Here is a 16,870-nt window from a genome sequence, read left to right as displayed (position 1 = left end):
CCTCACCTGATGTTCTTCATGTTCTCCGGTCTTCATTTTTATGTCCGTGTGTGTGTTCCAGAGTCAGGTGACGGAGACTAACCGCCATCTCCAGGAGGATGGAAAACAGGTGAGGCGTCGCCACATTTGTGTGTGTGTGTGTGTGTGTGTGTGTGTGTGTGTGTGGACGTGTTTGTGACTTCTTCACTTGGTTTCCTCCTCTGTGTTGCAGCTCATCACCTCCATGGAGGAGCTGAAGCAGTGTCGAGTTCAGCAGAGTAACATCGCGACCACCATCGACAAGCTGTCGCACTGTTTACCAGGTAACACCAGGAGTCACCACCAGGAGTCACCACCAGGAGTCACCAGAGACACAATTACACCTTTAATCCATGAAACGTTGTGGTTTTTTACTATAGAAAATGTTATTTTTGGATTTTTGCGGATATGCAGGTTTATTTTTGATTGTCATGTTGTTTTGTGTCTACAGTTCTGGAAATGTACAGTAGACTTCAGGAGCAGATGAAGGCCAAAAGGTACAGACATTTTAAGAAGCTGAAAAATCACAGAAACTAGAAAATATTCACGTTTAAGAAGCTGAAAAATCACAGAAACTAGAAAATATTCACATTTAAGAAGCTGAAAAATCACAGAAACTAGAAAATATTCACATTTAAGAAGCTGAAAAATCACAGAAAGTAGAAAATGTTCACGTTTAAGAAGGTGAAAAATCACAGAAACTAGAAAATATTCACATTAAAGAAGCTGAAAAATCACAGAAACTAGAAATATTCCCATTTAAGAAGGTGAAAAATCACAGAAACTAGAAAATATTCACATTAAAGAAGCTGAAAAATCACAGAAACTAGAAAATATTCACATTAAAGAAGCTGAAAAATCCCAGAAACTAGAAATATTCACATTTAAGAAGCTGAAAAATAACAGAAAGTAGAAAATATTCACGTTTAAGAAGCTGAAAAATCACAGAAAGTAGAAAATATTCACATTTAAGAAGCTGAAAAATGACAAACTAGAAAATATTCACATTTAAGAAGCTGAAAAATGACAAACTAGAAAATATTCACATTTAAGAAGCTGAAAAATGACAGAAAGTAGAAAATATTCACATTTAAGAAGCTGAAAAATGACAAAGTAGAAAATATTCACATTTAAGAAGATGAAAAATCACAGAAACTAGAAAATATTCACATTTAAGAAGATGAAAAATCACAGAAACTAGATTATATTCACATTTAAGGTGAAAAATCACAGAAACTAGAAAATATTCACATTTAAGAAGGTGACAAATCACAGAAACTAGAAAATATTCACATTTAAGAAGCTGAAAAATCACAGAAAGTAGAATATATTCACATTTAAGAAGATGAAAAATTGCAGAAACTACATTTTGACAAATCTCACCTTTTGATGTGTCTTGTACAAATTGGTGTGTTTTTTTATTTCGGTGCAACAACCACGCTCAGACGAGTTCGCTCATGATTTAATGTGAAAGATAAAAACACTTCTACGTTTTTTAACCTCTGATAGTGACTGTTGATCTGCCACCGTCGGCCACTAGATGGAGCCAGAGTTCATGTAAAAGGAGACGTGTCTCTGTGTCCTCAGTGTGACCTGGTCTCACACACACACACACACACACACACAGGAGTCTGGTCACTCTTAATTGTGAACATTTTCTACTTTCTGTGATTTTTCAGCTTCTTAAATGTGAATATTTTCTAGTTTCTGTGATTTTTCAGCTTCTTAAATGTGAATATTTTCTAGTTTCTGTGATTTTTCAGCTTCTTAAATGTGAATATTTTCTAGTTTCTGTGATTATTCACACAGGAAAAGTTCCCAAAGCGTGTTATTTGTTGTATAATTGATCAGGTACTACCCGGCCCTGCGGACGCTGGAGCAGCTGGAGCACACGTGCCTCCCCAGAGCGGGTCAGTACCGCTTCTGCTCCATCATGGCGGAGAACATCCCGGTGCTGAGGACGCAGATCCGCGACACGGCCATGACGCAGCTGCGCGACTTCCTGGAGAGCATCCGGAAACACTCGGACAAGATCGGAGAGACGGCCATCAGACAGGTACACACACACACACACACACACACTGGTAATCCATGTGGTTCCCAAACTCTGGCTCTAGGCCCACAGAGGGGCCGCGGGACAGTATTTTGGGGTCCCTAAAACAACATTTTCTCAATTTTCCTGACTTTTTTGTTATGATTTATGAGAAAGTATATAAAAAGAAATATGATTCGTTACAGATACGACTTAGTTGCAATATATTTTATGCACAAATTGAATTGTATCGAGATTTGAGTCACGATTGTCTGCCGTCTTTGTAAAAGCTTGCGTTTCAGGCAATAACATACCGCCCCCATGTGGAGAAAGGGATGAACTGTACGGCCGATATGATATATATTTATAATAGTCTCGGTAAAGTGATAGATAGCTTTAAATCATTTTTGAATCACGTTTGCTCGCGTTTATAAACGTAAAAACTTCTCGTTTTGATGTTCGAATGAAAACAAACGTTAGACGTTTATTTAAAAAAATACAGAAAAAAAAAAATACCCGGGAAATAAAATACCTTCAGGTCTGTGTTGGTGGGCGGAGCTTAGCCGCAGAGTCACCACCTGTGCTTTCTTCACCACCTGTTTGGTCTGCGGTGATGAGAACGTCCGCGTTGATCTCCTGACCTTTGACCTCCATTATGTCTACGTGTGTGTGTGTGTGTGTGTGTGTGTGTGTGTGTGTGTGTGTGTGTGTGTGTGTGTGTGTGTGTGTGTTGCCAGTAAACACAGTCACTCGTCGGCGAGTGTGTGGAAAAAAAGCAGCTTTTCATCACTGACCTCATTGTTTTTCAAGGCTAAGGAAGTTGGTTCTGTGTGTGTGTGTGTGTGTGTGTGTGTGTGTGTGTCATCCATCCTCAGCTCACAGTGAGGCCTCTTGTTTATTTGTGCTCCTCCATTATTTTGGGAACTCTGTTGTGTGGAATTGCAGGATGAAGGGGTGAGGAGGAGGGAGGGGAGGGGTCGATGATGGACACATGAGTGGATAGAGACTCGGTGACCACTCACTCAGTCATTCATGTTGTGATGCCTGTTCACTACTTCCTTCCCGGAGTGTCACGATCTTCCTTTCCTCTCTGTGTCATGTCCACGATCACTGGACACGTTTTTTTCTTTAATTTCGCGATAACTCAAATTAATTGAGTCCACGTTGGTGTCATGAAATATTTAATGTCCGTCGATTGTCGGAATCTGACCTCTGACCTCCAATAACATGATCACAGGTCACATGACCGACGCTACAAACACGTATAAAGCTCTAGTTATCGCTTTAGCACCGAGACTTTTGAGGATGTTTTCTGTTGTTGTTGTTGTTGCCGTGGGTTACGTCGCACACGGAGACGTCCTGTGCGTTGCTACGCGCTGTGCGCTGGACGCTGTCCAGTGAAGCTAACCGCTAACTGTGCTCACCACTAATGAGCAGGTCTGATTGGGATGCTGGGATCATGGTGTCGTCCTTCCTTCCTTCCTTCCTTCTCTTCCTTTCCTTCATCTCTGTCTCTCCGTAATTAGCTCCAACTCTGAGGACGCCGCTGCCTTTAAAATAAATCTTAAAGGTTTAGTTCAATTAAACACTGTTTAATGATTCTGATTCTAACTGTAATCAGATTATTAATCAGTGACTAAATCGATTGTTTTTCTAAATCATCCAAGTTTGTGTGATTTTTCAGCTTCTTCTTAAACGTGAATCATCTCTGGTTTCTTTGACGTTTTAGTGAAGAAAAAAAGGTCCTGGCCCTTTTTGAATTTTCTGTACAGTGAAAAAAATACAGTGGTGACATCATCACGCAGTGACAGACCATAATATTAATGTAATCATAGATGTTTGACCATGTATGAACCACCTGGTGGCGCTCTTTATCTACGTCCACTAAACTCTCTGTGGTCTCTTTCTTTCTTTCTTTCTTTCGCCGCTCATCTCTGTCCATCTTTCCACCCTCCTCTCTTCTTTCTCTCCTCGGTAAAAAGACAAGTTCAGAGCTTCTGCTGTGTGTATTCAGTAGTCGCACACACACACACACACACACACTAATGGAAAACAGATTGCTGCGTCTGTGAAGTGGAGGAAGATTGATGACCTGTATCTAGTTACCGAACACACACACACACACACAGACACACTGTATTGAAGCATCACAGTGAAAAAGTCACTCGCTCACTCTCCCACACCAAAGGCCATAGAGAAAACCAGTGATTTTAACGTCACAGCACACAGGAGTTGTTGATCCACTGCTGCCTCCATCACTAAGCTCAAATGTCTTATTTTGTCACGTCGGCTTTTGTCGTCCTGCAGTCAGGTTAACGTCAGTGACACAGAGTGACCACACGAGGCAGCAGTGGACCAGCAGCTCCTGTGTCCCCGTGAGCTAAAATCACTGATTTTCTCTATGGGCTTTGGTGTGGGAGACGACAGACGTCAGTTTCTCGGCTCCGTTTTTAAGACGTGCTTCTCGTGAATGACGTCTGGTCACCTCTCACTCCCTCCTTCTTTCTTTAACCCCTTTATTTTGTCCCTCCCTCCCTCCCTCCGCTTCTTACGATATATTTATTTTGTTTTTAACGCAGCAGAATGACGCACATTCCCACACTTGAGCTTCGAGTGCCACAAGGAATTCCACCTCAGAGTAGAAACGACAAAAGACTTTGGGTCTGTAAAGGTTTTTTTTCTTTCATCATCCCCACACACACACCTGCTGAATCCTGACACGTCAAGTGGGCCCGTTTGACGTCGGCGCTGACGCCAGTGTCGTCAGCGCTCTGTGGGAAAGAGACGGCGTTCTTTCGTCTTTTGCTGCCCTCTGACGTGCATATATGTTAATGTGTACGGAGGAAAATAAAGAAGAAGGACGCAGAGGGTGTCCTCTGCCCTTTGATTGCCGATTATTGGACGCCGGCGTCGCTCTGTGGGAAACATGACGCTCTTCTTTTCCCGCGTCTCTGATGCTCTGCTGTCGTCTCGCGTGCGGATATGTTCATGATGTACGAAGGAAAATGGACGTTTGACAAGAGCGGAGGTCGTCGAGTTTTTCGTCCCCGTCTCGTGGAGAAATCGGTGGTTGTTTGTCTCTTATTTTGTCTCCAAAAAGACAGGACGGACGCTCACTTCCTCCCGACGACGAGACTTTCCACTAATTTTCTTTTGTACTTATTGTCTGATATGACTCATTATGGCTGCGTGTGTGTGTGTGTGTGTGTGGGCATCAGATCAAAGATGGCATTGTGTTCCTCCAGAATCTCTCGTATTGTTCTCTTTCGGGTTTGCCCCGCCCCCCTCTGGACAACACCAGCTTTTCTCATTAAACGCTGAAATCGAGACACTCTGACGTCTTCGCTGACGTCCTCGTCGAGAGGTTCAAGCGCTCGGGTGTCGGCTTACGTGCCGGCGCCGACCAGTGAGGGAGGAAGTGGCCCTTTTTTTTTTGTGTTGTGGGTGTGACGGTGGGTGTGGACGAGGCAAGGAGATGATATTTTTTTCCCCAACATAACAAGGTTTTTTCCACACGGAAAAAGGTGACGCGGCACGGGAATCCACCGCCATTGTTAAATATAGCCGTAAAATCACAATTCTGATATTAGCAGCTTAAAAAAACAAAAAAAACACAGACTGCCAAGTTTTTTTATTATTATTATTTTTATCTCATGCTGCGATAACAAAGTAGTACTTTGTAGTAATTCGATGGTCGAGCAGGAATTTTACGGAATTAACACTTTTCATTAAGTAAATAAAAATCTTAAAAATTGTATTTAATTTTTGAAAATACTTTTGTTGTTTGCGCTCCCTTACTTGTTGTTTGCACTCCCTCACTTGTCGTTTGTGCTCCCTCACTTGCTATTTGCGCTCCCTCACTTGTCGTTTGCGCTCCCTCACTTGTTTGTGCTCCCTCTGTTCTTTACGCTTCTTCACTTGTCGTTTGCGCTCCCTCACTTGTTTGCGCTCCCTCAGTTGTTCTTTACGCTTCTTCACTTGTTGTTTGCCCTCCCTCACTTGTTTGCGCTCTCTCAGTTCTTTACGCTTCTTCACTTGTCGTTTGCGCTCCGTCACTTGTCGTTTGCGCTCCCTCACTTGTTTGCACTCCCTCAGTTCTTTATGCTTCTTCACTTGTCGTTTGCGCTCCCTCACTTGTTTGCGCTCCCTCAGTTGTTCTTTACGCTTCTTCACTTGTTGTTTGCGCTCCCTCACTTGTTGTTTGTGCTTCCTCACTTGTCGTTTGCGCTCCCTCACTAGTTTGCAGTTAATTATTTTGGTTAATGATGAGGAGTGACATGAATTGACAATGTTTTGTCGTGCATTGTAATAAAAATCACTCTTCATGAATCAACTGCGCTTTCTGACTCTGTGCCACAAGGGGGCGCCAGCATCTTTCCAGTTATTCCTGGATGTCGCGATAAATCGTCTAAAATCAGTAAAAACATGTATCGCTTATGTGGAGCTGTTTAACGCAGATTTTGTACAAATATCGCAGTTATCTTAGTCCGCTATCGCTCCGTATTATCAGTAAAATAACATTGTGATAAAAATCACTCACTATGTTATTTGTGGTCAGATTTTTACGAACATCGCAATTCTTTGTCTCCGATTTTGCTCAATGTCTTTTTGCTAGAGTGAAAACAAAAACAGTCGCCGTCTCTGTTTTTCACTCTGTTATGGAGACCGGCTGCTTCCATTCATTTATTTTCCCCAAAACTTCCTGTTTGATTATTTTCACCGGCAGAAAAATGCATTATTTTTCCATGATACTCCCACTCTCCACAAATAGCGCCACAGACAGGATGCGCGAGATATTGCGCCGTGTGTTTCATTGTTTGGCAGGAGAAAAAAAAAGTCTTTCCATTTCCTTCTGTCTTTGCTGCACTGCAGTTATTTTTGTGTCTGTTTGGTTTCCATTACAACAAATATCAACATTTGTCCGTGTGCTTCAGATGTGTGTCTTCTGTCTCCGTCTGTGTTGGTTGTTTTTGTCTCTTCCTGTCCTCGTCCTCTGCAGGTTTCTGGTAAATGACTTTTTAACGTTCATTCCCACAGGTGTGGCCGCTCAGCCCTGACAATTACCTCTGACCTCCTGACAATAGAAACCTCCACATCTGAGCTTTTCCCACTCAAAATAACAAAGACGTGAACGTCTTCTCACGACAAAAAACAAACAAAAAAAGTGTCAAAAAGTCGCGGTTAAGCAATAACTAAATTAATTGTGAATTCTTTTCATAATCGATTGAACAGTTTCTTTAGTAATTCAGCTTCTTAAAGGTGAATATTTTCTGCTTTCTGTGATTTTTCAGCTTCTTAAATGTGAATATTGATTGTGTTGATTGTGTTTCAGGCTCAGCTGCAGAGATCTCTAGACAGCTCTGTGTCCACACAGCCCAGGCCTCTGATTGGTCGACGCGGCAGGAAGGAGGCGGTGGCCTCTGTGGCGTCCACGGTGACAGGCGTGGACAGTGATGGACACGGAGGAAGTCCAGTGTCTGAACAGGACTCTGGGATTCTGGATGTGGAAGATGAGGAAGAGGAAGAAGTGAGACCGACACACATACACACACATTTTTAATTAAACTTTATTTGGTCTCAAGTGAAAAACATCATTTTTTAACAGAATGTTTAACATTAGTTCAATTTGTAATGCATTTTTCTAACATTACATCATTGTTAACATAATTTTTTCACATTACCTCAATTTTTCACCACAATTTAATTATAAAACATTATTTATCAACATCATTTTTGACTTTAGTTCAATTTTTCTAACATTAAATCATTTTAATCACATTTTTCTAACATTGCATACATTTTTTACACATTTTTCTAACATTTCATAATTTTTAACACATTTTTCTAACATTACATAATTTTTAACACATTTTTCTAACATTACATACATTTTTCACCACAGTCCTATAATATAACATCATTGTTTTTTTAAAATTAGATAAATTTCTAACACATTTTCCTCACATGACATCATTTTTTATTTCAGTTTTTTTTAACTTTATATCATTTTTAACCAGGGGAGCACGATATTATCGGCGCAGTATCGACAGCTTTGAAATGTATTATGGGATATGACTTATGATACAACATTAGGCTAACAAAGCTGCTTCGTCCTTGACTGCTGTGCTTGTGCCCTCAACAATAGTTCATTTATACAGTATGTAGTTTATTTATTCTGCTCAACTACTTCACCTGACAGCAGCAGGTTTGTCGCCGTGACAACAGGAGTGGGGAATCGTTAAAGGTGACATAGACCGGAAGCTCCAATTAACGCTGCGTTTGTGTGTGTATCTGCGTCATTACCTCGTTTATGAAACCCTAAAGTTTCAGAACAAACAGTTCAGCCACTGCTGAGAAAATAGTGTTGTATTGTTTTCCTGGGCTCTGCGAAGCGGATCGACACTTCCTTAATTCGATGTCGTCATCAGAAATCCTCACCACCGTAGCGCCTCCCGGTGCGGGCACTAGTCCGGGCACATCCGGTTGCGTACATTCAACCGCAGAAGAAGAAGAAGAACTCGTCTCGTTGTAGCTGCTGAGATGCAGAGCATCCACCGTGCCAGAGGGGGAGCTGTGTATCTAAGAGCTGGCCTATCTATTACGTCACTTCCAGGTACCTGGCCAATCACAGGACAGTAGGAAAGCTCTCGTTGGCTGGCCAATCACCGCAACTGTTTGGTCTGAAACAGCGCGGCTGACGAGAGCGTCAGTGAGGAGATATTTTGATCGGCTCGTTTGCAGCGATTAGGAGGTTTTTAATCAAGAAAACAAGTTTATATATGTAAGTAGACCTCCATAACTAACATATATGTGTGATACAAGCATTCTATGTCGCCTTTAAATAGACATAAATGTGGACGTCTTCCATGTGCGTCCACATATGTGTCCACACCAGTCGAGTGGTGGACACTGACAGTGAACTGTGACATTGAACTCTTGGTGTCGTCCCTCGCGGGATCTCAGTTCCTTTCCCTTGTTGTTCAAACTTGTGAGGAAAAACAAAGAGAACAGAGCCGAGCTCCTCCCCCCCTCGTTCTCATTCTCTTCCCTCGCTCCCTGTCGTCTCGTTGGCTTATTTACGTCCTGTAAACTCGGCCTCAACCTTCTTCACGGGAAGACCTTGGCTCTGAACAAAGGCCTGACCCCGCGGTCAGCAGAGGTTACGACCGCATTGGCGCCCACGGCCGCGGTGCTGCCAACCACCGGGCGTCGCGTCTCCTCACGCCATCCTGCCCCTCTGGCCCCGCCCCTCTTCTTCTTCCCCTTCCCTTCATTTACACTCGTCTCCCCTGTGTCTCTGCACATCCTCCTCTCTGTTGTTCTCCTCTGAGCCGCGCTCTTCTCCTCCTTCATCCCTCCATCATCACGTCTGCTGAAGCTTTACAGCGTTTCATACCTGCTCATTGTTTCTGTGTGTGTGTGTGTGTGTGTGTGTGTTACATCAAAGCTGGCATTGTGTTGCCTTCAATGATTTTTACAGAAAGCAAACTTTCCACAGATCAAGAGGGCACATGGTTATTTGATTTAGGTGTGTGTGTGTGTGTGTGTGTGTGTGTGTGTGAGAGAGTGTGAGGATTATGGCTGAAGATTTTACCGTTTATCAAATTGAAATAACAACAAAAGGGTTGTGTATTAATTTCCGATTACTGCGTTTTTCCCACGACACAGTTCCAGCACGACTTGACTCTAAGGATGGGAATCAGTATCAGTCAGTAACGGTATCGGTCAGTATCGTATTGATCAGTATTGGTCAATATGGGTATAGGTCAGTATTGGTATTGGTCAGTATTGGTCAGTATCAGTCAGTATTGTATCGTCAGTATTGGTATTGGTAAATATTGATCAGTATTATTCAGGATCTCTCAGTACCAGTTTTGGTCAGTATCAGTATCCGTCAGTATCTGTCAGTATCCGTCAGTATCCGTCAGGATCAAATATAGGTCCATCAGTGCTTCAATGACCTTCAGAGACACTTAAATCTTGTTGTTTTCCTTTAATTCTTCAAACGCCTTCATTACATTTGTGTTTATTTTGGTGGTTCTTTGTCTCGTCAGGTTCCAGGAGCTCAGGACCTGGTGGATTTCTCTCCAGTTTATAGTTGTCTTCATATCTACACTGTCCTGGTGAGTTCAACGTCTTCACTTTCCTCTGATGACACTCACAAGCTCCTCCCACTCTATAAACCCCACCTCTCATAAGTCCCCGCCCACCACTGACTGAAGTCACAATATGACACAGATGTTTCATGTTCGGCTCTTTTTTTGGTCCAACTTGTATTTAAAGTTTTATTTTTTTCCTCCTGTGTTTTGTTTTTGAAAAATAACTAAATATGATTTCCTATTTAAAAACGGGACAATATAAACATTTGATATACATGATATTATTGCAAGTTTTTTATATTTTCAAACTTAGACAGGTTATGAATGTATGTTTATCTTTTCATCTTATATTTTATTGTGATATTTTTAAAGTTCTGGTGTAGTGTTTGTATTTTCACCTACTTTCCTTCCTACCATCCTTCCTTCCTACCTTCCCACTCACCTACCTAGACACCCTACCTACCTTCTTTGCTATGTACCTACCCTCCTACTGTTCCTACCTTCCATACCTACCTACCTATCTTCCTACTACACTATCTACCTACCTACCGGGAGGGAACCTTACCTACCTTCCCTACCTACCTTCCTTCCCATCTACACTACCTACCCTCCTAACAAACCTCCATTCTTCCTTCCTACCTATCTTCCTACTTTGCAACCTACCCTACTAACCTACCTACCTTCCTTTTTACTTACCTACCTCCTTCCTCCCTCCCTCCCTACCTACCTCCCTACCTACCTTCCTTCCTTCCCTCCACCTTTGTTTTTAAGTTGAGATTTTAATTTTTTTTCTTCCGTTCACGATTATCGCGATAATTCACCACGATTTAACGCAGTTTTACGATAATAATCGTGTAACGACGTAACTGCAGGTCCTGGAGTATGTGTTTAAACGAGGAGAGAAAACAAGACGCCGAGGCTCCTGCTGCAGTCTGGTTTCACTCCAACCTCTGTGTGTGTGTGTGTGTGTGTGTGTGTGTGTGTGTGTGTCGCTCTGTGTGTGTGTGAGTGAGTGAGTGAGAGAGAGAGAGAGAGAGAAACGAGTGTGTGTCTCGTCTCATATGGAGTGAAAGCGACATGGTTGTAAGTGTTGACTGGGCCATGACTGTGTTAGGTGTGTGTGCGTGTGTGTGTGCGTGCGCGTGCGTGTGTGTAAAGGTTGTGACCGGGCCAACATGGCCAGAGGGTCGGCCTGTTTCTGTTCAATGTGTGTGTGTGTGTGTTTGTGTGCGTGCGTGTGTGTGTGTGTGTGTGGAAGGGGGAACAGGAAGTGCATGAACTTTGACAGGAAGGAGAAAGTGAAGGATGGAGGGAGGGAGCAGGAGTTTAGATGGAGGTTAGTGAGAGGGTAAAAGGGGGTGAGAAGATGGAGGGAGGAGAGCGAGGTTTAATGATGGAGGAGAAACAAAGAGGACAAGGAGGTCAGAGAAGGTTTAGACGAGCAACAACAGAGCGAGAAGAAAGTTTCGCTTATTTTTTTAGCTGTTTTTATGTCTTTCTAAGTTAGTGTTGGGGCTTTTTTTACCACGCAAGGTATTTCTGAATAAACCACTCACTCTCCCACACCAAACCCCATAGAGAAAACCAGTGATTGTAACGTCACAGCACACAGGAGTTGTTGATCCACTGCTGCCTCCGTCACTAAGTTCAAATGTCTTATTTTGTTAATTCGCCATTTGAAATCATTTGTTCACATATACCTCAGTGACACAAAGTGACCACACGAGGCAGCAGCGGACCAGCAGCTCCTGTGTCGCTGCGAGCTAAAATCACTGATTTTCTCTATGGGGTTTGGTGTGGGAGAGTGAGTGGTTTTACAAACTTCAGTTTCCTGTTGGAAAAGTGTGTTTAACAGTGAGATAAAGACGTGAACGTGTTCTTAAAGATATCGTAGACGTAAACTGGCGTAGATTTTATCAGCTGAGTCTTATTTGAAGTGGCTAAAAATCAGTCTTTCAAACCTTTAACATCTCGTCTCACGAATAACAAGAATAAAGGAGGAGGAAAGAAAGTGAACCAACTATTTTGTGACGCAAAAAAAGTGTGAAAGGTCACTTTAGGACGGCAGAGAAGAGAGTGAGAGGGTGAGAGAGAGGTGAATAACAGGAAGAAGAAGAAAACAACAACAGAGAGAGAAAGAGAGAGGCAGCAGTTTGACGGACAGCTCGTTCTTTCGCAGAGAAGCATCAGTTTTGTGAACCTGGTCTGTTCTCACGCACGCACACACACACACACACACACACACACACGTGTCTAATGGTGCCGTTTATTTTTCTAGTGAACCTGGACGTAAAAGCACTTTTGCAATCGGGACATTTTCTCCTCTCTCTCTCTCTGTGTGTCTCCATCCACAGTTTTCCAGCGACGTCTTTTCTGAACAATACTCTTTTGTTGGAGACACACACACACACACACACACACACACACACACGCGCACACACACAGACACACAGACCCACAGACCCACACACGTACCTCACGTCAGTGTATGGACTCTGTTGTTATGAGTGTAAACACAGACCTGGAGCCTGACATGCTGAGAGGAGAGAGAGGAGGAGAGAGGATGATAGGGTGAGGAGGAGAGAGAGAGAGAGAGGGTGAGGAGTGAATCTGAGACGCCGTGGACTCGTCAGATATAAAAAAGCTTATTTTAAGCGTCTTGATTTCAGGGGAATTGTAAGACGTGGAGCTGGACACTGTTTGATTCATGAATGTTTTTAGTGTTTTTTTTTATTTGAGTTTTGTGAATCACTTAAACTTAATAAAAAGTGCAATTTGTACATGAATACAAAAGAATAACGTTTAATCATATTTAGATGTGGCTAAAAATGAGGTTTATTTCTTAATTTTTCCTGGAGAAGTCAGTGAAACTGTTGTAGTAACTTTCTATTTGTATTCTAATCCGTAATCTGTGACAGAGCGGTGGATTATCACGTGTTATCTGTTCACTTCTGGACTTTTATCTCTGACCTCACTGAGTTCTCTGGGTCCTGGTCTGAGTCTGAGATAGAGACCACAAGAGTGTGTGTGTGTGTGTCTGTCTGTGTGTGTGTGTGTCTGTCTGTGTGTGATATCAACCGTCTGAACAACAGTAACCAGTTTTTAATCATCAAAGAAAAAACATTGTTTCTCTCTCTGGTGGTTTTTCTTTATCTGGATGTTTCCCACCATGCACTGCTGCTGCTTCTTCTTCTTCTGACCTTTGATCTCCTGAACTTCAGTAACATCCTCCAACATCAGTGTCGAGAGCTTTAAATGTAAATTCACTTTTATTAAAGTCGATGTTTTCATGGAGAAGTGTGTAAAATGAGACGGAGATGTTTGAACGATGCCGTGGGCGTCGGCCTGCGGTGGGCGTGGCTATCTCACCTGCAGTTTGTGTTTGTAGGGGTTGCGTGACGTGTTTGAGAACTACTACAGGAAGCAGAGGAGGAAACAGGCTCGTCTGGTTCTGCAGCCTCACTCTAACATGGTATGACTCAGCACTTTTCACTGTCGCTGCGTTCCACTCGCGGCGTCGGACGTCGGAAACTCAAGTGACACTTTACTGTGTTTTTAACTTTACTGTCGACTCGCGACTGGGAGAATTCCGACTTCCGACGACAACTGGAACGCACTGTTTAAAGCATGCGTGTGTGTGTGGAACACACTCTTAACTCCACTGACTGTCGCCCCTTCTCTGCACACACACACACACACTCCTTAATCCATGTTAATTATGAGTTGAGATTAGAGTCAGATTAAATCAGATTAGTTTCATGTTACAAATGTTTCCTGGTGTAATTTAACTTCCTGTTTTAATCCTGTCATTTAAATAAAGCAGGTAAATTCACACCTTCATCACAGTCATCTGTTTATCTTTCTGTTCTTTCTTTCTTATATTTTACTCTTTACATATATTTCTGTCTTTCTTTCTTTCTTTCTTTTTTGTTCCTCCGTTCGTCTTTTTTCTTTATTTCGTTCTGTCTGTTTTCTCTCTCTCTCTCTCTGTGTCTGTATGTCTCTCTCTCTACAGCACGAGACTCTGGAAGGATACAGGAGATACTTCAATCAGATTGTCGGGTGAGTTTATCTCATCACTCTGTCGTCTCTTCTTTCTTCTGCGTCGACGTTTTCTTTTTCTTGTGTTTTCACGTGAACTGAGAGTTTGAATTTAGTTTAATTAGAGTTTCTGATATATTTGTACGTTTGCTGCAGCTGTTTCAATAAATAAATGAATAAATTGATAGTGAATCAATAATTATTACATTTTAAAAAAGTTCAAACTAAAGGTTTCTGTGGCTTTTCAGCTTCTTAAATGTGAATATTTTCAGTTTTCTTCTTTCCCCTCCTCTTTTTTTACTTTTCCACTCATCCATCACTCCATCCACCTCTCATACACACACACACAGACTGATGAGGATTGATAGAGTGTGTGTGTGACTGCTGTTATTTCTGTCTGTCTGTCTGTCTGTCTTGCTGCTGCTGCTTCTGTAGACGCTTCTATAAACACTGGACCATCACACACACACACACACACACACACACACACACACACACACACACACACACACACACACTCAGGTCTGGTATTCCCATCTGACATGTGAAGGAAAGTGTCATCATTTTCCCTTTTAAATCTGTTTCTCTTCTTTTTCCCTCATCCATTCATCCTGTCACTTCCTGTCCTATCATACTCATACAACAGTCTATTATAATATTTAAACCAAACTTTAAAATAGTGCTATTATTAAAATCTTAATCCAGCCAGGACACAATCTGCTCCTTAATCTGTAGTTTATTCCTCCTTTTGAACTAGATTTTGAAGGTTTCTTTCTTTCTTTCTTTCTTCTTCTTCAGGTTCTTCGTGGTGGAGGATCACGTTCTCCACACCACTCAGGGTTTGGTCAACAGAGCGTACGTGGAGGAGCTGTGGGAGCTGGCGCTGTCCAAGATCGTCGCCGCTCTCAGGACGCACTCGGTGAGACGTTGTTAGAAAACAAAGAAAAGAAAATATCTGACACACAAACTGTGAGCTCACTGTGGCCCTGTGTTTGTTCAGTCGTACTGTGACGACCCGGACCTGGTGCTGGACCTGAAGAACCTCATCGTCCTGTTCGCTGATACACTACAGGTGTGTGTTTTTGTGTTATTTACTGACACACAGGGTTTTTACAGGTTGTTTTCGTCGCTTTGACTTGTTTTTAGACACAGAGACACAGGGAGGGTCGGATCAGTAAAGTCTAATTTTATTGAATCAGTTTTTTTGCTCAGCTTGACGCTCACTTCTTCTTCTTCTTCTGTTGTTGTTGTTGTTCCTGCAGGGTTACGGTTTCCCGGTGTCACAGCTCTTTGACATGCTGCTGGAGATGAGGGACCAGTACGGCGAGATCCTGCTGAAGAGGTGGAACATCACCTTCAGGTACTGAACAACTCCACCACAGCTGCTCTGACCTTCAACTTTTACACACTAGGGAGGGAGGGAGAGTTCATTAGTGCACAACACACACACACACACACACACACACACACACACACACACGCAGAGCGTTGGATTGTGGGAAACGTCCACGTCCTGGTTTTGAAGTTTTAACGAGGAGCAGGAGAGAGGAAGTGTTTAAAAACAAACGTGCAGAACATTTCTTTGCCCTTCAGACTGGTACAACCTTACAAGACACTGTGTGTGTGTGTGTGTGTGCCGGTGCCGGTGCCCCTTCGCTCACATGCCATTGTTTTGCCAATCGCTTTTGTCCAATGACACCAGTGGGACCTGAAGGAGTGAGAACGGACAAACAAACTCCCCCTCTCTCTCTCTCTCTCTCTCTCTCTCTGTCTCTGTGTGTCTCACACACACACACACACTCTTACCCCTCTTACACACACACACACGCTGGGGAAGCCGCAGGAATGTTGTGTTGCATTGTTGTTGGCCGGTTCACGGCCTCTCCATGGAACGTTGGAACGTCCGAACTCTGGAACGCCAACAAGAAGAGAGAGAGAGAGAGGGAGAGAGAGAGAGACCTCAAACACTTAGTGTGTGTAGGCATGGAACGATAAGAAAATTCCATGCCATGATTTATCCCGACTGGAAAAATAAAAAAAAAAAACACGCTATTTTTATTTACAATAATTGCAAAAACAAACGTAATTTTACGGTCATTTTTACACCGTTAACATTTATAAACTCCAGGAATGTTGTGATCAAATCACGGTTTTCTTCCATTTCCTCTGTCATCGTGCAGTAATCCCGTCACTGACTGTGTGTGTGTCTGTGGTTTTGTGTGTCGTCCTCAGGCAGGTGCTGGACCAGGACAACTTCAGTCCAATCCCAGTGTCAACAGAGCACGAGTACAAACACTACACTTCCCAGTTTCCCCTGCAAGACCCCGAACTGGACAAGGTGGAGAGAGAGGGAGATAAATACGGAATACCGAAAACAAATCTGAATCATAATCTCAATTTACTCCTCTTCTGTTTCCTGTAGCTTCCGTTTCCAAAGAAGCTTCCTTTCTCTGAGTTTGTGCCAAAGGTCTACAGTCAGCTCAAGGAGTTCATCTACGCCTGTCTGAAATACTCTGAGGATCTGCACCTCAGGTACTAACGACACCTCTGTCAGCGTCTCTCATTTTATTCGCTAGAGTCTTTTGTTCGGTGGCTAAAACCATTTTTTATTCTTGTATTCCCTGACACTCAGGCAGGGGGCGCTGTGTAAAATGTCAATTATGGTTTAGCTTCTCAGATG

At 42.7% G+C, this 16,870-nt stretch overlaps 1 protein-coding gene across 3 annotated transcripts in view; it reads left to right on the top strand.

Moving 5' to 3' along the window:
• The window catches only part of exoc6b (exocyst complex component 6B), a 49,352-nt gene that overhangs the window by 6,673 nt on the left and 25,809 nt on the right, over window positions 1–16,870 (top strand). For all 3 annotated transcript variants that reach the window (XM_058625758.1, XM_058625759.1, XM_058625760.1), the window contains exons 3-15: window positions 62–109; window positions 212–302; window positions 470–515; window positions 1,870–2,074; window positions 7,383–7,577; window positions 10,105–10,173; window positions 13,538–13,621; window positions 14,165–14,211; window positions 14,989–15,109; window positions 15,191–15,262; window positions 15,453–15,550; window positions 16,423–16,528; window positions 16,613–16,722. In XM_058625758.1, coding sequence (XP_058481741.1) covers window positions 62–109; window positions 212–302; window positions 470–515; window positions 1,870–2,074; window positions 7,383–7,577; window positions 10,105–10,173; window positions 13,538–13,621; window positions 14,165–14,211; window positions 14,989–15,109; window positions 15,191–15,262; window positions 15,453–15,550; window positions 16,423–16,528; window positions 16,613–16,722 — 1,292 coding nt within the window. The remainder of the gene's footprint in view (window positions 1–61; window positions 110–211; window positions 303–469; window positions 516–1,869; window positions 2,075–7,382; window positions 7,578–10,104; window positions 10,174–13,537; window positions 13,622–14,164; window positions 14,212–14,988; window positions 15,110–15,190; window positions 15,263–15,452; window positions 15,551–16,422; window positions 16,529–16,612; window positions 16,723–16,870) is intronic.

This window comes from Solea solea, chromosome 3 (genome assembly GCF_958295425.1).
Source record: "Solea solea chromosome 3, fSolSol10.1, whole genome shotgun sequence".
Classification (NCBI taxonomy): Eukaryota; Metazoa; Chordata; class Actinopteri; order Pleuronectiformes; family Soleidae; genus Solea; species Solea solea.
Note: the sequence above shows the minus strand (reverse complement) of the source record. Positions and strands in the feature narration are given on the sequence as shown.